This window comes from Bufo gargarizans, chromosome 6 (genome assembly GCF_014858855.1).
Source record: "Bufo gargarizans isolate SCDJY-AF-19 chromosome 6, ASM1485885v1, whole genome shotgun sequence".
NCBI lineage: Eukaryota > Metazoa > Chordata > Amphibia > Anura > Bufonidae > Bufo > Bufo gargarizans.
Window position 1 is genome coordinate 151,791,265 of NC_058085.1, and position 24,755 is coordinate 151,816,019.

Genomic DNA, 24,755 nt, shown 5'->3' on the forward strand with positions numbered 1-24,755 from the left:
AAATAATATATACATAAAAAAATTAATGAATTATGTCTCTATAAAACACCAAAATCATAACAATAGTTGGTAAGTCGATATATAAAAAAAAAAAAAAAAAAACAACATCACAAATTAATGATCATCGTAAAAGCAAAAATCATAAAAAGATATTAATAAAAAAAGAGCATGTTAATAAATAAGTATTAATTCATCAAAAGCTTAACAAAAAGTATATTAAAAGAAGTATATGAGCAGTATAATATGAGCAATATTGTCACACAAAATATCGTTAGTTCATACACTAAAAATAGATAAAAAGATTTACCAATATTAAAATATATATACACAAATAAATGAATTTAGTTAAGCACCTAATATAATTATCAAAGTCAACGTCAGATTAATAAATAAGAAATAAAAATTCATAAGCACAAGAGACATATGTAGAATCCATAATCATGTTTAAATGAAATATATATAAAAATAATAATAACTAAACAAAACAGTGGGTTTAGCGCCAAGATTAATCCTTTAATCAGTAGATACAAAGATATAGAGCGAAAGTTTAATATAAATAAATAACGCAACAGTAGTTTAATCTCAAGTATCGCAGAATCGTAACAAGTTAGGTTAAAAATCGAAAAAATAGCACCACGATCTAAGTTCAAAGACATGCGCGTAACTTGATGAAATATCGCGTGAAGACAGACGCTAGCATAAACCGAACTAAACAGCCATACAGAATTAAGGTATTAGCTACGCGATTTCTAACAAGCTCAGTGATTGGTCAGTTAAGGATACGTCATGAAATAGGAGGCATTAAATAACACAGCCACACATGAACTCCGTGCAGACTGCCCGATCCCCTGAAGATGCCATGGATATGGCGAAACATGTCGGGGGGCAGTAATTAGTTTTTAGACTTCAGGGCACCAAGCCATCAGTGTGCAAGTTCCTGGCGAGCTAAAAGGCAGCCTACAAAGTCACTCTGCCGTCACGATAAATATCACGAGCCAGCAGAAGAAGCTGTAAGCAGCTCGATCATAGACAGATAGTGTAGGAGAGTCGCCGCAATTAGTAGTCAGGTACAATAGCAACAATTCTACAGCAACAGTAACATTCAATAAATTATTAGCAGGCAGCAGTAGAATAAGTAGCAGTACCACTAGACAAGTAACGAAATATATATAAATTGTGGAACTATTTAGTCATGAGGAAGTGAGTGGTGAAAAACACGGCCACAGCAATAGGCCTCATGCACACGACAGTTTTTTTTCTCGGGCCGCAAAACGTGTTTCCGTTGTTCCGTGATCCGTGGCCGTTTTTGCTTCCGTTGTGCTTCCGTGTGTCCGTGTTCCCGTTTTTTTTGCGGCCCGTCAGAAATCTAGGAATGGTTAAAAAAATGTCATTTTAATATCTCCACCCAGGATACTGGTATAAATCAGGGGCACCTGAGTATGCATTGGTGGCCATTTTCTGTAGTCTTTCCAGAGTACAGAGGTTATTTTGGCTGCTCTCTTTGCTGTATCACCATGTCTGATTCTGAGGACGAGGTCTTGCTGCATTGGCTGGTTTCTCGGCGTTGGGGACAGCGCACTCCTTTGATGAATGAGGAACCGAGGAGAAGGTGACGATTTTGGGTCCATCCGATTGTTTCACAACGGCACCGGAAAGGACACTTCCATACGCTATACCAAGATCTTCGCCGCCATCCGGAGAAGTTCTTTTCCTTCTGTCGGATGTCAGTGGGTACCTTTGACCGATTGCTGTCGTCTCTACGTACTGTCCTTACCTTTATGGACACCAATATGAGGCGCAGCATTACTCCTGAGGAAAGGCTCATCGTCACGTTGAGGTAAGCAGTATAGTACTTGTTAAGTTTCACCAGAAATGTGCAGTGCTTGTGTTAGGAGTAACATGTGCTCCAAAATGGCTGCTGTGAGACATGTGCTACTGTTTGCTGAAGTAGCATTTCTTTGCCCTTTTTTTCTTTTGGGGGGGAGTTTAATGGTTTGTTTCTTTACACATTAATCCCTGTCACATGACCTAACATTTTTTGTGTATTTTTTACCATTTGGATACAGTTCAAAACTTGTGTTCAGCTATCGTCCTCCAGACACTCCAAAAATACACTGCACTCGCCAGGAGTTTGCTAAAAATGGTGTTTAATACACTCAGTCCGCCGTGATTCAGCAGCTGTAACCTTCCTTTCAGAGTTATTAATCTGTCAACAATTTTCATCCTATACTGTCGAGTGCCGTGTTTTTTGATAGTGTCTGAATGAAATTGGTCCCTCTGTCAGGATCTCTCTCTGCGTGCACCACCTTGGTCCAAGTCGATGTACCGGTCTGGACCCTATTTGGGATGATTGTGCTGCTGGCAACCCACGAGATTTCCAGCTATCGTCCTCATCATGCATAATGTTAACATAATTGTGCACTTGCACAGCATTTACTGCATTACAAAGGGTCTAAACATAGTTGTTGTCACTTAGTTGTCGTAGTACTGCCCACACACAGGGCCTTGAGTGCCGACTATGGCACCCGTCCCATAGGTTCCCCACCACTAGACATATGGTGTTTTCAATCGTGTAGTGTATACAGCATTATACTAGAATCCTGAATCTGTTCTTACATGCGATTTGTTGATGACTGTTTTTTTTTTTATTTCCTTTTTCCTACAGATTCCTTGCCACTGGGAACTCTTTTGCATCCCTGCATTTTGAGTTTATTTTAGGGACCTCAACGATCTCGAGAATTGTTCGACACACTTGCCATGTCATCTGGCAGCAACTCCGAGAGACGGTGATGCCACAGCCCAAGGTGGACGATTGGCTTCGGATCGCTGAGGGCTTCCAAAATTCTGCGCAGTTCTCAAACTGCATCGGGGCAATGGATGGCAAGCACATCCGTGTGAAGAAGCCGCCACACTCAGGGAGCCGTTTCTTCAATTATAAACAGTTTTTCTCGGTAGTGCTGATGGCTGTTGCTGACAGTCATTACCGGTTTATAATGGTAGATATCGGGTCCTATGGAAGCACTGCGGATGCTCGCATCTTTAGTGCTTCTAGAATGGGTGAGCGGCTTCGTGCCAACCAGCTTGCCCTGCCCGAGTCCAGAAGACTGCCTGGATATGCAGGTCCGCCGGCTCCGTTTGTCATCGTGGCGGATGAAGGGTTTGCATTGACTCCACATGTTATGCGGCCCTTCCCAAAGCGTGGTTTGGATGTCAGGAGGCGTATCTTCAACTACCGGTTGACTCGTGCCCATCGGTATGTGGAGTGCGCTTTCGGGATACTCTCTAGCAAGTGGAGGGTGTTTCTGTCATCCATACAGATGGATCCGGAGAATGCTACCCTGGTGATTCAAGCTTGTGTTGTTCTACACAACTTCACCAGGATTCACGAGGCTTCCTCTTCTCTTGACATGGAAGATCTTCCTACGTCATCAGATTTGGGTTTGGAAAGGACCCTGCATAGACGACCTGGGACTGCAGGCATTGCAGTTCGGGAACTCTTTGCAGACTACTTTATCAGCCCAGAGGGGTCTTTGCCGTGGCAGAGGGACGCTATTCGTGGCAGTTTTTGAAATCTTCTGGGCTCTTTAGTTTTTTTTTATTTTCTAGCTAACTTACTATAAATGATTGTGTTAGTTGAGTGTAGGGACTCGCAAGATAATGAGGACCCTTGACGTGGGCTTGCAGGCTGAGATTTTTTGGACCTCACATATTTTTTTAAAATTATTTAAAAATATTAAAGATGTTTCTGTCTAAATGTTAATTTACTGAAACATCTTGATATTTGGCTCTTCGGGTCCAAATTTTTTTCTAATACCTCATCTGCACAGGAACCCTAAATAAAGATGTTGATTGTCCAAATAAAGTGTGGCTTTGTGAGATACAGTGTGTGTAGCTTATGTTTTACATTGTGTTTTCAAATGAGAATGTTGTGTGTAGTGTGCAAATAAAACACTAGTCAATGATTTGGGACCCAAACCATAATTTAGTAAAATTTTGGGCCCACCCAAAACACAGTCAATGGTATTTTTACAACAAAAAAACAAAGAACAAATAAAATGCTTTTTCAAACAATGCAACCATAAATTACAAATCCAGAAGGTCCTGCGAGAACGACCCAGGCGGAAAAGAGGACCGTGGCCTAACATGGGCCGGTGGTGGTGCCCCAGTTGCTAGACTGGGATGGTAAAGGGGCTGCCCCACAGAATGACTTGGCCCCTGAGGTGGAAGGTACTGTTGAGGGGGGCATAAGAAGGGCCTTGGGTGGGTTGGGGAGGGAATTGGTATGGGGCCGGATTGGGCTGCTGGCCTGCATTTTCAACCTCAATGCGCATATTATTTAATCGCCCAATGATGTCCCCATGGTTGGGGCAAGCGAACATTTTTATGACGATGGCTATGGAGGCCACGCAGTCCGGATGTTCATTTGTAGGAACCTGCTGCAGGAGCGTGCCCAGTCCCCTCAACAGCTTCTCCTCCTTGCTATCACTCCTCCTCTGGGCCAGAAAATCGATGACGCGTGCATCAATAACCTCCCGACTCTCTGGCCCAGAGGTAGAGGGAGGGACTTGGCGGCGCCGTCTGGGCTGAGACTGGACAATCCTGGGTGGACTGGCCAGTGGTAGGGGGGCCTCAGCCTGCGTGGAGTCTTCTGGGTCCTGAGCCGGGCTTGGTTCCGGACTTGCCTGCGGGGAAAAGACTGCAGGGGTTTCACTGCCCGACGATTCAGACTCGTGGGATGGATCCAGACTGTCCACAGTACTGTACGTAAAAAAATGAATACAAAAAACACATTAGATCATTTGCGTTACACATTCCAAAAGCACATTGATTATATTAGGCGCAAACAAACTGTGCAAATAGAATAAATATACGGACAGGCAGCATACATCTGAAATTTTTATTTACTCATCAAAAAACTGCTTCAATGTGAAATGTGGAAATCCCATTTCAAATACATTTGTAATCTATTGATGGGATACGTCTGGTAAAGGCCTATTGTTTTGGAAAAAAAGGGAAAACATTGTTTGCTGCTTGGAGCTGTCCAGCCTCTGAAGAGGATTCCGCATTCAAGGACCAAAACCAGTGCTGAAATTGAGGCCAACTCATCTGCATGTGCCCCGCTACCAACATGTAAATATCCAAGATGTAATTAGAACCTAGTAGAACTACATATACAGATAAACAACATGTACCAGGCCACACTTGACCATGATGATAGTCCTAGTTGTAATCCTGCTGCTCAAGCGTTGTTGCAACCTCAGCTTTCCACTTTTGCCTAGAATGTGGTTATAGTCAGATTATAGGAGGAATGGTAGGAAACCATGTGGGGTTCGGTGCAATACCAATTCTGCTATATAAATTACAATGCCAATAGGTAAAGGGTACCCATTTCTAAACTAAAAGAAATTTTGATGCTTTGTTGCTATGGTACAATTCTCATGTCGCCCGAAAATTTAAAATCAAAAAACCCTAGTCCGGGCTCCCATTAAAATGGGAGGCATATGAAAAGCGTTTATAAACATTGGTGTGTGACTAGGAGCCGACAAACACGATGATCTACTGTATGAGGAAATAATGCGTGCAGTGCGCAAGTGTCATCTCTATTCGCTTTTCAAGTTCCAATTTCAAACATCTATGTTCCAGGAGGGACAATAAATTGCTTTGACACAAACAAAACAGATAAGGGAGGCGACATCTGCACACTTCACGTGTCGTCTCATCATTCAGCTCCAAAGCGGTGGACCCTGGTTTGACTCCACCACTAAACTGAGGTAGGCAACCAACACCATGCATTTAGAAACTGTTGCACACCAGCTGATGGCCAACTACAACTCCAAGCAGGACCGAGTAGCTTACAGCTATTCTATCATGCTGGGAGTTTCAGTAGTTTAAAAGCAGGATGTAGTCAGTTCTGACATGGCTGCCACACCGAAAGTATAGGTCTGTAATAGAACTACTGAACTGTATCCATTTTTAACAGGGAAACTTTCGCTTTGTCCAAACAAACGTAAGTGTGCAAATATGAAACTTTTGGGGAAAAAAAGTGAAAAATACTTACGGCCTCAATTCCATAACTGGCCGAAGAAATTGCAACTGGGCCGTATATATATAGGCCCGTTTACGCGACGACCCCTCCCCACTCCGGCCTTTGCTGGTCATCTCCCGCCTGAACTGGTCGCGGCAACTTGCCCAGCGGGTTTTGGTTTGTTTCACTGTTTAGAAATGACATAGAAGACATTTGTGAGGTAAATAATTAATATAGGGGAAAAATTTGACGCCTCATTTACCAACCATTTACAGGCCTTTCCGCAAAAGGAGGATGGACCACCCCAAAAACACTATTGTCCCCTCAGGGAATTTCCAACTACATCTTTTTTTTTTTTAAATTATATTTATTTATCATTTTCTTCTTATTAAAGCATAACATAGTTAACCATTACAAAAATACATATATATGCCATCATAAATTGCAAGCGGGTATCTTAACAATAAAGTTATACACCATTATAAACTACGAAGACATACTCCAATAATTTATCCCCATTCAATTTAGCTTTTAAAAAACCTCATATAACATCCCCCCCCCTCCCTTCCCCAAGAAAAACCTCCCTCCCTCCCCTCCACCCCTTTTTGGTTGTCTTGGGAGTATCCAAAAGGCCTTTCCTTTCAGTAACCTCTCTTCAGAAACCTTGTAGTTCCCTCACTTGTACTTTTCCTTATTTATTCATGGCTTCATCTGCCTGGCTTTCTCGTAACTTGTCACCCGTTCACATAAATTTTTCCAGTCCGCCACATTTGGCGGGCTGTCAGCTCCCCATCCTCTGGCCAAGACTACTCGTGCCAACATCAGACCTTTTTCCCATTTTCTTTCACTTTCTCTGTCCCCCCCAATTCTTCTAGTGTCTCCCAGGACTGCAATACTAATCTCCAAAGGGGCCGGTTTCCCTGTCTCTCTCTCAAGGTACTGAAAAACTTGCGACCAATACCCCTGAACAATCGGGCAGAACCAGATCAAATGAACAAAATCGGCCCCCTCCTCTCCACACTTCCAACATTTTGCACGTCCAGTTTTATACATCTTACTCTTAACCCTTGGGGTAACATAGGTCCGGTGAAGAATAAAGAACTGCGTCAATCGAAAACTGCTGGATATTGTGCTCCTTTTAACATTTTTGTATATATTTCTCCAATCCAAAATTAAGGGTGCCACATCTTGTGCCCATTTCTTTTCACTGTTGAATCTAATCACCCCACCCAAACCCTTCTTTATCCTTTTATAAATCTGTGAAATTGAAACTTTACTCCCTATTCCCTGATAGCAAAAATCAACAAAATCTGAGTGCTTTATGATAAAGTATTCTTTATTCTTCGTTTTGTCAAAAGCGTGTTTCAATCTACTATATCTAAACCATGTGAGATAGTCTTTATCTGTACTTAAACCCATTTCCTCTAGTGTCTTCAACTTTCCTTCCACTACTATTTGAGACACGAATCTAATACCCTTTTTTACCCAAAACAAATAATCTTCAAAGTTCAAAAATTCTTTTAAATTAGTATTTCCCCAAATAGGTGAAACCCTTAATGTGTGCTTTATTCCTAATAATTTTTTTATATTCACCCAAACTAAGTGTACCATCTTATTAATTGGGCATTGCCTCCCCTTAATTTTTATAATTCCTGCTTCCAATGTACCAATGATGTTGTATCGGGGCGTTCCCAGCTCCCTTTCCAGGAAGCGTCGCAGTCTATCATCTTCCATCATTAGCCACTGGAGCTGTGATGCAAAGTAATAGCCCCTGAAGCATGGGATAGACAGACCTCCATCTTCCTCGCCCAACCATAGGTATTTCTGCTTCAACCTAACCCTTTTCCTTCCCCAGATAAGGTCGTTCATCGCACCTTCTAATGCATTAAAAAAGTGGTCACCTATCCAAATTGGGCACGAGGAGATAACATACAAAATCTGTGGTAATAAAACCATCTTTATTATTGCTATTCGGTCCACTTGTCGAATCAGCAGCTTTTGCCAGACACTTGTTTTTTCCCTAACCCTTTTTAATAGAGGTTCAATATTGAGTTCCAAATACTCCTGTATCCTTGAGCTAACTTTTATTCCCAGGTATTCAAACGATTCCGTAGGTTTCAAGACTTTAATATTAATTTCCTCCTGCCCAATTTCCTGTCCAATTGGAAGCAGCACCGACTTCGTCCAGTTCACCTTAAAGCCGGAGACATGGCCAAACTGGTTAACTACCTCCATCAGATGCTGTACCATTGATATTCCTCCATCCACAAAAAACAGGATATCGTCGGCATATAGGCATATCTTATCCAGTGCACCATCTCCCCCAAATCCCCTAATTTTTCCATCTGCTCGGATCTTACAAGCTAATGGCTCAACAAATATAGCGAACAATAGTGGGGAGAGTGGGCACCCCTGACGGGTTCCCCTCTGCAGGGGTATTACCTCTGATATTACTCCATTAATCCTGACCCTAACTTTCGAGTTATTATATAAAAGCTGTACCCATTTAATAAATTTCTCCCCCAAATTGAACTCATGCATAGCCCTCCAGAGGTATGCCCACTCCACCCTGTCAAACGCTTTTTCAGCGTCCAAAGACAGGATGGAGTGGGCACCCTCCCCAGCCATCTGCATATTCAACAATGTCCGTCTAATATTCGTCCTCGCCTGACGCTTGGGTACGAAGCCAGTCTGATCTGGGTGTATTAATGTCTCAATAACTTTTTTTAAACGATTTGCCAGCAACTTAGCACATATCTTAAAGTCGGTGTTGAGGAGAGAGATGGGGCGATATGACTCCACCTTTTTCTCGTCCTTCCCCTTTTTAGCTATCAAACTTATTACAGCCTCGGAGAGAGAGGGCGGGAGCTCGCCACTATCCATTGATTCATTTAAGACCTGTACTAACACTGGGAGAATGACCTCTCCATACCTTCTATATATCTCAAAGGGTAGGCCATCCAACCCAGGACTGGTATTCCCCTGGATAGTTTTCAATGTGTCCCGTAATTCCTCAACTTCAATAGGGCCGTTCAACCAATCCCTCTCCTCATCCGAGAGTCTGGGAATCGGAGCTCCCTCCATGAAGATTCTAATTTCTTCAGGTCCCCCCCCCCCCCCTCCGAGGAGTAGAGGCCCGCGTAGTATTCCACAAATTCTCGCTCCATCTCTCCCTGGCTGGATACCATCCCCCCAGCTCTCCCCTCAACACCATGGATCCTATTACCCCCCCTTTGATTCCGTATAAGTGTGGACAACAGTTTTCCCGACTTCCCGGATTCTCTAAAATATCGTTCCCCCTCAAAAAAAACCTTTTGTTGTGCCTTATCACTCAGATAATTCCTCAGTGTATTTTTAGCCTGATCCAGCTGGCTTATCAATTCAGGGGTTTTCTTAGTCACAAATTCTGCTTCTATTTCTTTTATCCTATCTGTCAGCTTTCTCTCCTGTTCTGCAAATCCCCTTTTCAGACCCTTAATTTTACTTATCAAAATACCACGTAGAAATGCCTTAAAGGCATCCCAAACATGCCCTGAGCCTGCTGAGCCTATATTATATTTCCAGAATTCCTCTATATTCCCTCTAATGTCATCTTCCTCCTTAATTAAGTTCAACCAATGAGGGTTCAGACGAAACTCACAGGTTGTCCGTCTTAGATTTGTTTTAAACCGCAGACACACAGGGGAGTGATCCGAGATACTATTCACTTCATACTTCATGCTGGAGATTTTATGTACCAATTCTGAGCTCACCAGTGCCAAATCTATCCTAGACATTATTTTATTTCCCCGGCTGAAACAGGAGAACCCTGGCTTATCGTCATAAAGATATCTCCAAACGTCTATTAAGGATAGTTCCTGCGATATTTTCCACAGCGCTGATTGCCGCCCTGTCATCTGTTTAACCTTTGGGATCACAGAGTATCTGTCTAACTCTTCATTCATAACGTTATTTAAGTCTCCCATGATTACTATGGGGCATTTACCTCTTGATTCTGCATACTCCACTAACCTATGGATGACCGTTAGAGAAAATGGGGGAGGTATATATACAAAAGCCAGAATACATACAATACCATTCCATTGACAATGAAGAAATACATATCTACCCCTATCATCTATTTTCTCGTCAATCGGACGGTAATCTACTTTATGGTGAACGTATACGCTAACTCCAGATGAGTATGTAGAAAAACATGAGTGGTATTGATACCGGGCCCATTTCTTCTTTAACAAACTTATTTTATCCTTTATACTATGTGTCTCCATTAATCCTACAATCGCCGGGAGATGTTTAGAGACCATATCAAAAACCATTACCCTCTTGACCCTATCTCCTAGGCCCCTTACATTCCATGTCATAATACAATTCGTACTACTCATTTAGATTAGTCACTAACTTTTTCTTCACCTTAGGTCCCATTAGATCTCCCAAGACAACCATTCCCACCCTACTCCCACCCCCCCCCCCTCCCCCACTATCTGGTCGGCAGAAATCGAGAATTTCCCCCACCTCTTACACACGACCCCTTCCCACCCCCTATCCCCCCGTCCCATGAATCAGTCTGGCGCCTTTCATGTTCCTATTCCTTTTGCATCCAACCACTCCACCACCTCCTCTGGAGAACCAAAAAACCTGACCTGTTCACGATATATTATACGTAGCTTAGTGGGATACAGCAGGGAATATTGTATCTGGGCGTCAGCTAGTCTCTTCTTCACTTCTTTAAACTCCCGCCTCTTAATCTGGGTGGCTCTTGAGTAATCAGGGTAAATCGCTATATTATTTCCGTTAAACTCTAATATCTGCAGCGTTCTTTTCGTTCTCATTATTATGTCCCTGTCTTTATCATTTTGTATTTTTGCTAGAATTGCCCTCGGGGGAGCCCCTTTTATAGGGGTTCTCCCTGGTATTCTATGGGCTCTTTCCACTGAGAACAGATTAGTTAGCCCCTTATCTTTAAAGCTGTCCTGCAGCCACTGTTGTATAAACCCTGCTGTATCCTCACCTTCCACTCCCTCAGGAAATCCAACTATTCTAATATTTGATCTCCTGGACATATCTTCCATTATTGTAACTCTCTCTAAGAGAGTTTTCTTTTCCTCTTCCATTCCTTCCACTCTTTTCTTTAAACCCTCTATATTAGTTTTCATACTTCCAGATGTTATCTGTAACTCCTTCACCTTCTCCCTAACTTTATTCATATCCTCCTTTATGAAGGAAAGATCCACCTGTACTGATGCAATTTTAGTTGTCAAATCCTCCAGGCTATGGTTAGTTTTTTGCACTGCGCCCAGGATTTCCAGCAACTTATTGTCTACCAGGTTGATTCTTTCCTCCATCCCTTCTCCGTGACCCATCCCCACCCTCCCGTGTTCCTCCAAAGCAGCCGCCTCACTGCTATCCTTTTGCATTTCCTTGTTCCCACGCAGAGAGCTCTTGATTTTGGGGGGGGATCTAAGATATTTCTCCAGGCTAGTTGTGGCGGAGCTGCCCCTCCCACCCCCTGGCGAGGAGGAGCCAGCCGTGCCAGCAGACCGTCGGTTTATCCCCTTTGGAGGCATGGGTATAGGCCCCACCACCACAACCACCAAAAACCACAAAGTAGCTAGACAAATACAAGGGGGGAGTCAGACAGGAATCAAACCAGTAAAGAGGAAAAAGAGAAAAAAAAAAAAAAAAGGATGAGGATATATCAATACACAACAATTGACTAGCAATTAAATATCTGCTACTAAAGGAGGGAGTCGTTACTTGATCTCTCCCCGGTATAATCTGCCAATATATATACCAAGTCCAGGATTCCTCCACAAAAGGAGATAATTAATTTATGTCCAGCAAAGAACCAGCCCCCCTTTCCTTCCTTCGTCCGGTTACATGTGTATCTCTACACATACGGGAGCATATGTTCAGCAGTTCATCCAACCAGTCAATACCACAGAAAGCAATTTTTGGGGCGAAAATAACTCCTCTCCACAAAAAAATATCAGCCAGTTTTTTTTTTTTTTTTTTTTCCTTTCTCCGCCCCCTTATAACCTTCCTCCCCTCTCTCCGTCACCTTCTCCCCTTCCTTCCTTCTTCACCCCTTCACTCTTTCCTCTTGGCATTCAGCTCCCAGGTTTTACAGGTGTTACAGGTGTTACAGGTGGGGCCCCACGGTTGCTAGGCCTCAGACATCCTTACCCTTAAAGTAGCAGTGCGTCCCCCAAAAATCCACTTTTCCTCCCTCTGACCGGTTTTACCAAATTTGCAAAAAGTGAGCGCATCAGCGCACCGGCCCAGACAAAGAAAGGAGACAAGAAGCTCAATACCTTCCTTCTTTCTGTCACCAGAGAATTCGGATCTGGGATGAAGGGGACCACACCATGCTGACCCTAAGCAAGGTAAAAGGGGGCTTGCCTTCTTGCGTCCGGCTCCGTTTTCTTCCTCTGTGGCAGTCCACTGCTATACAAGGGGACCCTGCTGAAAACGATGCCTAGGCACCCGATCAATCACACAAGGTCCGTAGAGAAGGAGGCGGTCTCATTTCCCTGCTGCATCAGCCACTTCGAAGCGCTCAGCCGACTCACCACAGGTCCTCCGGTGGCAGGCAGCGGGGGGTTTTCAGGCGCTCAGCGTTCGCGTCCACACATGCTTTCGGGCGCCACCGCAACCCATGAGACAGGGGGAGGGAGCAGGAGCACGGCACGTCCTACGTCATGCCGTTACGTCTCGCCGCCAGCCAGCATAACCTACATCTTAGGGCCACACAGAGGACAAGGACAGCACAACTACATTGATAACACTTACCTAATTCGGCCCGGCCTCGGCTATCAGCCTTGGCCCATTCGCTTCGGTGCATGCTCCGTGCCACTTGCTCCCATGAAGCATCCTTTTTTTGCCGGTCAATATATGAATTATGCCGGGTATCCCAAAGCTCCGGCCTCTCCTGGACGAGGGAAATAAGTTTTTCTACATCCCATCGTGGCATTGTGGCTGTATTTGCACCTGCTGCAATCGCTGCCTCACTATACAGAAGCTGTTTACCACAGATGACTAGAAATTAGCATATCCTGTCACCTCAAACTTCCTGTCAATTTTTTTTTTCAATTTTATTGCCACAAGTTTTGGCCAGACAATTTGCCCATGCCATAAGAAGAAATAAAACGGGCGCGGAGCGGGCGCGGACGCGGATGACAAACGGGTGTGCAACCGCGTTTTTCACGGCCCCATTGACTTGAATGGGGCCGCGACCCGTTTCCCGTGAAAAAAATAGGACAGGTTATATTTTTTTCACGGCCTAGAAACACGGGTCACGGGCGCGGTGTAAAAACGGTGCACAAGCCGAGTTTTCAACGGCCCCATTGAAAGTCAATGGAGCCGCAGAAAAAAACGTCTAACGGCACAACGGCCACGGGTGCACACAACGGTCGTGTGCATGGGGCCTTAAGGGCCAGACAAACAGCAGCAAGCAGTTAGTTTTACAAGTAACTAAACTGCTCCAGTAATTAAACACTAGCCTCAAATGACTACAGGTCACAGTAAAAGGTTACAAATAAAGCACTTATACAGCTAGTAGCAATAACCAAGAATGGTCAGCTACAAGAGAGTGACTGCCACTCATATACTACTACTGTAATAATATTGGTAAAAAGGAACAAACAAATAATAGAAGTACACACATGGGTGTCCTGGAGATAGTTTGAATACAGTAGGTTAGATAACAAAACATCCTTAATTTATTATTAAGAAAGTAAAAATAAAAGTTACATTTTAAATAAATAAAAATATAAATGCACTTGTCAAGAGCAGGCAACTAGTAGTCTAAGACTAAATGTAAATACAACCACTCAAGCAAGAACACCTCTCTGTTCACTGCTATGGGACTGTCACAAATAACCAAGCTGACTCCCACATAGAGGTGAGAGGAGGCTGCACATGTGCGGCTGCTCTCTGCTCACTCCAGGGGCCCCATTCTGAAGAAAGAAGCAGTTAGAGGACACAATTCTGGCAAATCCTAGCAATATGCTATGAATGCACCAACCTCATGTTATGTCAGCAACCTCTGGATAAACGTAAGTGTACAACACCTGTACTAATTGATCCTCACCTATATATGACCTGACAGTCGGATGCTCTAAGAAACACCTAGAAAGGTGTTGTTGTGGAAATTTTATTATGCGGACATTTTATCTTAGGATGTGTGGGTGTTTTATAGATTGTCATCATGTCTCTCAGTGGTAATGGTAGATTATTGTATACATGTGTTTGTATGGGGTGTGTCCATTGTCTGCACAGCCACATTGACTGCCCCTCCCTGTCCTTTGATATGTCATCACTTCCTGTATCCTTGTCTTGGGCCAGCCCCTTGTACACCTTTTGTGGTAGTCAATAAAAGACGGATACTGGGCAAGGAGGGGGAGAGAGATGCTCAGGAGAATTCAAGCAAGATGGTAGCATTTGTGTGGTTCTCTGGCTGTAGCTGAGGGAAGATGGCGTTGCCTTTTCCTTACACAAACTTTGATGCGAGCTGATTACAACTATTAATATTTGTCTACAACAGATGGCGAGCTCAGGAAGGAAATCATTTTTTTCCCCCTGTTATCAGCAGAACTTAAAAGGAGACACAGTTTAATTTTCAAAAAGCAAAAAAGGCTGGCATAAGGTAATATCCTTTTCTTTACTCTCATTTTTGAGAAAGTTTTGCTCTTTGTGAACTGAAATCTGTGTACTCCAATCTGCTGGTATCAGAGGAAAGAAAAATCTGTTCAAACAACCTATGTGGTTGTTGTCTGCCGCATCGAGGGGTGTAAGGAATGGGGTAAGTGTTTTTCCGTTGTGTTGATTGTACAGAGATTGTATGATGGGCAGTACAGGGAATTGTGTTTTCTTGTAACTTCTTAACTTTTATGTTACTGTGATTTTGTAAGAGGCGATTTTATAGAGGCAGCAATTGGTTTTAGTGTCTGTACATTAGAGACAGCGTTCAGAGTGGTTTTTGTATTGTTAGCCTGTAAATCACCCATAGAGTGGAGGTTTTGCTCTGGTTTAAACATAGGGAAATATAAAAAAACGTTTTTTATTGCTGGATATTGTAGACACTATCTTGATTTCCTTTGTGTGACCATGCTTGTCGGCCATCTTTACCATACTTGTCTGCCATCTTAGTCAGTTTGCTATGGAAAGCGATTTGATTGTTTTTGCCGGAAATGTTAGTTTTGTTGAATAGTTATCTTGTCTTTTTGTAACCTTTCTATGTACAGTTTGATTTTGTTTTAATAAGTTTTGTGCTGATATCGGTTTAGTGTTCGGTTATGTTATAGCTCAGTGACCAGTCTGATACAGGAATCATCGTGTGGTCATTAGTGGCAGTTTAGTGGTGAAATCGTCCTATAGTTGATGATTCTGCTTAATGTTTGTGTATCTGTGGCTGTTACACTGAATTGTAGACTTGTTTGGCATAATTAATACGGGTACTACAGTGTAGAAAGGTTCTGTGTCAAACGTATTGGGACAACTCCTAGAAATTGGTACTAGTGTTTTTTTTTTTTTGTAGCAACCATTGTGGTGTTTGTTTTTATGGTACAATGGAAAGTATTTTTAAAGAAGTAACAAAGTTGAAGGACACGGCGGCCATTCTTCAGGCTATGCAGGGATCTACTGATCCATGGCTGCAGGCCCAGAATTGTGTAGCAAACCTGATCAGTACCAAAAAATGGCGCAAAAGGAAAGGCAAGTATGCTCTGATTTTTGCTGCTGGGTGGATAGCGGATAAATATCAGGAGTCTTGTAGGCTGAAGCTGAGTTTGGAAGGAGAAGTGGAAGATTTAAAAGTGGAAATTGTTAAATTGAGATCTCTTGTCCAGCAGGCAGCTGAAGCTAGAGCTGAGTATGAATGTACTGTGAGGGGTAATACTGAGCTGTGCAAGGAGAATGAAGGTTTATACGGTTTATCTGGAAGCCTGATGCATGCACAGGGTGCTGTAAGGGAATTGCCAGAGTTATTGAAACAACCCTTGGAGAGTAATGTGTCTGGGATTAAAGGCAATGTCACGATATTGTAATGTTGCTAATGGCAACAGACACAGGTATGTTAAGTACCCCAGAACCACACCTAGCGGCGAGGTGGGGTAGTGGTCCCAGATATGCTTCTTTGCAAAGGCAGAGAACCCAGGGACAGCCAAGATCTTGGATCAGTGAAGCGGATTTTAAATCACAATATGAACGGTTAAAATGTGACCTTGTGATGTTAAATCCTGCTTCTCTGGTCAAATGAATCTGAAGCTGTGTGGGGCTGGGGGCAAATTAACATTTCAATTACTGGGTGGGTAGGAATTCCTCCTGTACGGTTTCAGGGGAACCCTCCAGGACATTGATTTGTTAATTCAGTCCTATACAATTGTATGTGTTCCTAAGGGTTTAGTTTTTGCATGAGTTTTGGGTTTTAAGGTAAAATTTATTTTTTACTGAAGCTCAATGTATGTAATCAAGTGTTTTTTTCCTTTTTTATTTTTCAGTTATATTTGTCTATTTTTGTGTGGGTATTTTTTTGATTAATTTATATTTGCATTTTTCTTCTTTTACTCATTTTAATTTTTTAGTTTTTTTTTGCATATTTGCTGCTTTTCTCTCTCTCTCCCTCTTTTCTCTGTAGATTTGGTTAGAAGCACTGGGGGTCTCATGATATTGTGTGGGAACTACTGTCTGAATTCAAGGGCTACTGCTGAGCGAGAGGTTTTTGATCAGTCACTGCAAAAAGGGCTTCGTGTGCTGTTCAGCTTGACTATATAGAATCATATCGGCAAAGGAAAGTGAGTTGATGAGCATTTTTTTTAAGGAGACAAGGTGATATATATCACCTGGGCATACCAATAGCTGTGTGAGTAACCCCATTCCCCACAATAGTCCTGTGCACCCCTCGTCCCCACAGAAGGCACTGTGTGTTCTCTGTGCACCCCCCTTTTTTTCACTCCAGGTCAATTGGAAGCCCTATCCTGTGGTCAGGTCACTATTCAGAGCCAAAACCGAGCCTGGTATATCTCATTAGGAGACTCAGAGGGCCGCCGTGTGTCGGCGAGAGCCCTTTTCCTCGCACTGATTACTCCTTTTTCTGAGGTCTAACTAGGGTGAACGGGTCCGTGTGTCGGTGCCAGAATCCCTAGGGCAACTCAGAGGCGAACGAAGAGGAGTAGCAGCCGTCCAGGCGTTTGTCGCAGGACACTGGAAGTGGACGCACCTACCTTTAGAAGGCTCGAGCATGGGTTTAGGGAAAATTAGGGATCAGAAGGGTACCACTTCTGACTATAGGACAGCCAAGCAGTACATGAAATCCATCTATAGAGGAGGAGTTGTTAAGCCCCTCAAAGATTGGCACCAAGGGACTGTAGGTTCAGAGTGGATCATCCCCAAAGAAGGGACCTTTGAGGTCTGGATTGGGAAAAAGTTCGTCCGTAAATTCCCCACTAGACTCCAAAGCCATGGTTCCCTCCAGAAAGCAGAACTGTGGCTGCACGAATCCATCGATCTCCAGCAACAAGGCATTCAAAAGCCCCAGACAGTGCGAACTAACACTGTCATGTACTCCCATCCTGCTAAGACTGCAGAGTCCAAGAGAAGCGCTTTTCTTTTTCTCTTTCTCTATCTCTCTCTCATCCCTCCGTCATCTCTCCATCTAACCTTGAGACGATGCACCATGCTAATCCAGCTTCTCTTCGTCCTGGTTTTAAGGCCGATGAGAAGGGGGGAAAGTGGTGCAGAAATCAACGATCTTCAAACTTTCTAACCTCTCAAATGTCAATCAATCACAACTGCCTTTTCTTTGCTGGTACTTGGGTCAGATTTTTGCAAAGTAGGTAAAAATCACGGCCGATCCATGGCCTGAATGTTCCGCTGTAACCCTTTTATTCCATCAGGTATGCCTCCAGGCAGCCCCAAGGGTTATCACCCGATGTCCACCACCGGGTTCAGGAGTTGCTCCCGGACCCAGACTCAATAACCAGTGTTCATTCTAGCCAACCAGGTGATTGGGTCGTGCTAAAGAAACATCCGGGGACGGGACTAGAGCCGAGATATCTTGGGCCATTCCAGGTGATGCTGATGACGCCAACCTCTCTGAAGTTCGAGGGACGAGACAACTGGATCCACACCGGTCACTGCAAGAAGCTGCTCAACTAAGTCAAAGAATGCAGAGTATCACTTTTGTTTGTTACAAGGAGGCATTTGTTGATAGACAATATTAATATTAGCTCTGGCTCCTGCTCCTCGCTTGTTAATCCTGTATGGGTGTCCGGGCAGCTAGGCGACCCCTTAGATTTGGGATCCTCCAGTTGTGAGGAAGGTATATGGGTATGCCAGGCTAGCAGATACCATTGACAAGGGTCAGGCCCATACTGACAGGAGCAGGGCAGGGGCGGAGCTATGACTAGTGAGAGTCAGAATCCTTTTTAAAACTTTGGGAGGTCTTGGGGCTCACTGGTTTTCCATTTGATCCGGGCGAAAGGAAATAGGACATATACTTATGTTTTTTTGTCTCCATTCCTTCTATACGCCGGAGTGAGATGTTCCTGATGTCTAATCGACTGATATACCGAAGCCCGAACAGACAAGACGCCCTGAAGACCAAACCATGGACCAGATGCAGAGGATTCCAAACCAGCCGGCGACCAACGCGAAACGCCACCTCCTAAGTCACCTCCCGAAGAAAAAAAGCTACGTGTCAAGATTGACTTTCTGTTTTCCATCATCTCTTTTGTTTTATGGATTCAGGACTTTTCGTAGACAAGACAGTTTTTTTTTTGCAAAGAAGAAGATCAAGATTCATCAAGGGACACTGGGGAGCATATGACAAAGAGGAGGGACTGTTGTGGAAATTTTATTATGCGGACATTTTATGTTAGGATGTGTGTGTGTTTTATAGATTGTCATCATGTCTCTCAGTGGTAATGGTAGATTATTGTATACATGTGTTTGTATGGGGTGTGTCCATTGTCTGCACAGCCACATTGACTGCCCCTCCCTGTCCTTTGATATGTCATCACTTCCTGTACCCTTGTCTTGGGCCAGCCCCTTGTACACCTTTTGTGGTAGTCAATAAAAGACGGATACTGGGCAAGGAGGGGGAGAGAGATGCTCAGGAGAATTCAAGTAAGATGGTAGCATTTGTGTGGTTCTCTGGCTGTAGCTGAGGGAAGATGGAGTTGCCTTTTCCTTACACAAACTTTGATGCGAGCTGATTACAACTATTAATATTTTTACAACAGTGTAGAAGTCTAGAAAATAAAAATCTTTTCCTCTGTTTTTCTCTTTTGGATAGTAGTTTCAAAAGTAAAAGTGATGCTTGGCACTCTAGGCATAAATAAAAATCATTCCAATATAAAGACACATATTTACAATACGAACAATTCTTAAAAAAATAGAAATATGTAAAATAAAATATTATGCATAAAAATATACTAAATTATTTAAGCTGCTGGGCTCTAACAGTGTATAGAGAAAAATTGTCTTACCTGTAATTTTGCTTTCCTCGAGTCCGAAGGCATCAATATCTGATTGGCGGGTGTCTAACACTCGACACCCCTGTCGATCAACTGCTTGAAGAAGAGGAGTTGCTTCCTGTTCATTATGCTGCCTGTTGTCTCAGAATTTTTGGCTGTGCAGTGTAGTGACAAGTATTCACTGCCATTCACTTGAATGGAGCGAGCACTTATAATTACACAACTCCACTGCTCCACAGGAATGACGCATAGTGTAATGTCCAGCTGATCGGCAGCGGTGCCGGGTGTCGCACCCCCACCAATCAGATATTGATGACCTATCCTGATGATAGGTCATCTATATATGGCTAAACAACCCCTTTAATTATTTGCGCAATATGAACCCCTTTCTTACAGCTCACGTATGATTTGTAACTAGAGGAGAACAGTCCCAAAGATTGGGAGAGTATATGCTGCTTTAGGAATCGAGAAAATCAAAATTAGAGGCTGCCTCTTTGTCCTCAGTCCGCACAGAGCTGTGTGTAAATAGCTAAAAAAGAATGGAAAGGTAAATCTTGCAGAAGAGCACTGGAACTTAGAAGCATTTACATAAAGCCTGTAGTGCTACACATGGGTAGACAGCCGAGGCCAAGAGGCTGCACTGCAAATACTTAAAGATAGACTTGGGCACTCTCTGCTGATGGGGTTGGAGCTGAATTGGAAAATCATTCCCTTAATGGAGCAGGAAGAGAGGATCCCTTGTTCTGGACAATAGAGCTTAAAGGGTCTCTTGACATCCAAAATACATGAAAATCTTTCCATCTGCCGTATAGGGAAAACGGTAGGCAGACATGATTTCCTATTAAGGTCTTCTATAGAAAGGACTAGGGATGAGCGAATCGACTTCGGATGAAACATCGACTTCGGATGGGTGTCTGATATGGCATGGAGACCTGATGGCATGGATGCCCCTCCATGCCATGTCCCCCAGTGCCATCAGCCCCTCCATGCCATCTCCCCCAGTGCTATCAGACCCTCCATGCCATGTCCCCCAATGCCATTAGCCCAACCACCCCTACCCCTCCCATAGTACTTACCTTTCCTGGCAGGGTGTGCAGCTGGCCAATATGGAGTCCGCAGGAGAAGGACCACAGTGTCTTCTTCCTCCCAACATGCACTGGGACCTGACGTCACACAGCGGTGCAGTGCCAACGGGAGACCACGGAGCGGTGAGTGAAAGGCTTCACTTTACTAACGCTCCATGGTCACATGAGCAAAACTAATCCTTGATGCAGGAAAACTGCATCAAGGATTTTTTGTGTCGATTACATCGAGTAATCATTGGAGCCCTAGTAGCAAGTGTGTGTGAAGTTAAAAGAAAATTACACATTGTTTTAAAAAAATTGAATAAATAAAAATCTGGAAAATGTGGGGTGCATTTGTATTCAGCCCCCGAGTCAATACTTTGTAGGACTACCTTTAGCTTCAATTACAGCTGCAAGTCTTTTTGGGTACACCTCTATCAGCTTTGCACATTTAGAGGCTGACATTTTTGCCCATTCTTCTTTCCAAAATAGCTCAAGCTCAGCGAGATTGGATGGAGAATGTCTGTGAACTACAATTTTCAAATCTTGCCACAGGTTCTTAATAAGATTTAGGTCTGGACTTTGACTAAGCCATTCTAACACATGGATATGGTTTGATCTAAACCATTCCACTGTAGCACTGGCTGTATGTTTACTGTCATTGTCCTGCTGTAAGGTGAACCTCCACCCCGTCTCAAGTTTTCCACCACACATAGGACCAGATTTATCATTAGCTCAAGTCAGACTAATGGAGTGAAAAAGTCGCAAATTTTTGCGCAATCGCTTAAACTGCGCAAAAATTTGCGACTTTTTTCTGCTCTGCACTATGCTCGCCAGTTTTCTGAAAGTGGGCGTGTTTTTTTACTTATGTAAATGAATCTCTAGACAGATTTACTATTGGGACTATTTAAAAAGTCGCAAAAAAGTCGCAATTTCACTCCAGTGAGGACCATGCTTATCTTATGAGACTTTTTAATAGAACATGCGACTTTTTCATAAAAACGTGCGACTTTTTCGTAAAGATGTGCGACTTTTGTAAAGCTGCTTACTGACGGATAAACTGCTACCGTCAAACCACATTTATTACAGTCTTAAAGGGCCGATCATAAATCTGACTTGGCTAAAACTGACTTTAGCCATATGTTAAAGTGGAGTGAGCTGTCAGAGTCGTGATAAATCTGGCCCATAGTGTTTTGCATTTAGGTCAGAAAGTTCAACTTTTGTCTTATCTGATCAGAACACCTTATTTCACGTTTTCTGTGTCTCCAACATGGCTTGTGGTAAACTGCAAATGGGACTTCTTGTGGCTTGCTTTCAAAAAGGTCTTTGTTCTTGCCACTCTTCCATTAAGGCCAGATTTGTGGAGTACACAATTAATAGTTGTCCTGTGGACTGATTTTCCCTCCTGACCTGTGGATCTCTGCAGCTCCTCCAGAGTGACCATGGACCTCTTGGCTGCTTCTCTAATTAGTGCTCTCCTTGCCTGGGCTGTCAGTTTAGGTGGATGGCCATGTCTTGGTAGGTTTGCAGTTGTGCCATACAACTTCCCTTTTCGGATGATGGATTGAGCAATGCTCCATGAAATGTTCAGAGCTTGAGATATGTTTACATATCTCCATGCTTACATTTTTCCACAACTTTATTCCTGACCTTTCTGGTATGTTCCTTTGATGTTGTTTGATCACTGATGTTTACTAACAAACCTCTGAGACCTTCACAGAACAGCTGTAGATAGGCTACTTTCACACTTGCGGCAGGAGGGATCCGACATGCTGTTAACCATGTCGGATATGTCTTGCGGCTATTTTGCCATGCCGCCGCTCTGTCCCCATTGGCGGAGCTCCGGCACAGCACGGCGGTGCACGGCGAAAGGCCGCCGGACTAAAATTACTGCATGTCAGGCTTTTTAGTCCGGCGGCTTTCGCCGTGCACCGCCGTGCTGCACCGGAGCTCCGCCCCGTCCCCATTGAGCGGTGGTCTGGCGGCACGGCGAAATAGCCGCAGGACGGATCCGACATGGTGAACAGCCTGTTGGATCCGTCCTGCCGCAAGTGTGAAAGTAGCCTTATACTAAAAATATTTACTAATTAGGCGACTTCTGAAGGCAGTTTGTGACACTGGATTTTATTTAGGGGTATCAGAGTACAGGGGGCTGAATACAAATGCATGCCACACTTTTTGGATTTTATTTATAAAAAATGTTGAAAACCATGTATCATTTTCTTTTCACTTAAAACTACTTTGTGTTGGTCTATCATATAAAATTCCAATAAAATACATTTAAGCTTGTGATTGTATTGTGAAAGTGTAAACGTTCAAGGGGTATGAAAATTTTTTCAAGGCACAGTATGCTCATTTATATGCATATAAATTATTTATATAGTTTTGTAAGTGTATGTCCCACATACTGAAAGCCACAATTGCACTCCAGCGTGTAGATGACACCTATGTTCCTGCACCAGTAAGTCCCAGACACCTTAAAACAGATTTTTTTTTTCCTTGAGAACACACCACCTTTTATTTGTCATTCTGTCTCCACACTTTCGATTCTTGTAGCCTTTGCAAAAGCCTCACCATATGAATTTGCTCTGATCTTGCATTACGGTATTAGGTTTTAGACAGCTTATACCTAATCTATTGCTGATATTAGGGGCTTTAGAAAAAAATAATTAAGGTTTTTAGGAACAACCTCCATTATCAGTGATAGATTGGTTAGAAGCTGTCTGAAACCTAATACCATAACACAGGGTCACGGCAAATTCATATGTTTTACCTAACCAACCTGACCTTGTATATATGACCACACAGCACCTATAAACAACATGTGTCTATACCCCAAAAAAGAAAACAATTCATAAATGAACTAAAAGTCCAAGCACTATATAGAAACCATTCAATTAAAATCCATAACAAGAGAGGAATCCACACAACAGTCAATTTCTTGTCCACAAGGGACATCTTGTGGACAAGAAATTGTACGGCACCACAATACATGCATACCAATATGACATACCAGAACCTAGGAAGTACAAAAAAGGTATATAATCCTGTGCTCAACATTATAATATTCGAACAAGCTAGTGCAATGAGCTAACTTGCAAAAGGAAATAATAACCTTACTAACAAGCACCAGGAAGTGATGTGTCTACAATAAACCCGATGTAAATGGTGATTACATGGGCATGCACTATGGGACACAGCGCCACCAGGTGTCCCTCTTGCTAATTTTATTCAGTGTTGTGTGGAATCCTCTCTTTTATTATAGGTCTAAATGGAATTGTTTCAAATTCATATGGTGCAGCTTCATCTCCCTGCTGTGCTGAAATCAACATTCTGCTGAAATCAACATCCGCAGTGGTGACCTGCAACCCTGATGTGAAGCAGGTCACCGCTGTGACCACCAATTAGCTGCAGTGGTCATTCCCTACCCCCTGTAAACAGGATGATTTCAGTGCAACAGGGAGATGAAGAGCCAGCCCAGCCGTGGAGAGAGAGAGACTGAACCCAGCATGCACATTCAAGTTAGATCTTTATTGCGGGTTGGCCACTCTGGGAGGATACTCCCTCAGGGCTAAGATCATGCCTGATGTGTGAAATAGTTGACGTCAAAACATCCATTATGGAGTACAACAAGCTAAGGCCAGGGAAACTCCCAGGCACAATTATGCACGGAACCCCACAAGCATGAGGCGTGCAGAATTTTACCACACATCATTTGGTCTGTACCTGCAGCCAAGGACACACAAAAGGCATGAGCTGTACAACCTCACTTTATAGTCTGCAAATGGAGCCAGAGAACTCCCTCAGCCATGAGCTGTACATGGTGTCATAGATGCCCCACATCATTTGGTCTGTATTTGAAGCCAGGGACATACATATGTCATAAGCTGTACATGGTGCCATGAATGCCTCACTTTATTCGGCCAGGGAACCCCTCAGATGCGAGTCCTACTTGAGGTCGCAGATACACACATAGTCAGCACTAGTGTTGAGTGCGAATATTCGAATATCAAAAAAATTTCGCAAATATCGGCACTTCGCTAATTCGCGAATATTTCGAATATAGTGATATAAATTCGATATTTCGAATATTAGTTTTTTTAAATTGTTATTTTTTTTCTTTCCCACTTACCTAAAGTTGTTCTTACCTGTCCTTTGGATTCCTGGCTTCCTGGCTGCTCCAGTCAGTGCCCG

The 24,755-nt window shown here is 43.3% G+C and overlaps 1 protein-coding gene across 1 annotated transcript in view; it reads right to left on the reverse strand.

Moving 5' to 3' along the window:
• Positions 1 to 4,169: 4,169 nt before the first annotated feature.
• LOC122942059 overlaps positions 4,170 to 24,755 on the reverse strand; it is a 60,137-nt gene continuing 39,551 nt past the window's right edge. Inside the window, exons 2-3 of the mRNA XM_044299553.1 lie at positions 6,059 to 6,212; positions 4,170 to 4,758 (exon numbers count right to left, since the gene is read on the reverse strand). Of these exons, the coding sequence (XP_044155488.1) occupies positions 4,170 to 4,758; positions 6,059 to 6,159 (690 nt within the window). The 5' untranslated portion in view covers positions 6,160 to 6,212. The remainder of the gene's footprint in view (positions 4,759 to 6,058; positions 6,213 to 24,755) is intronic.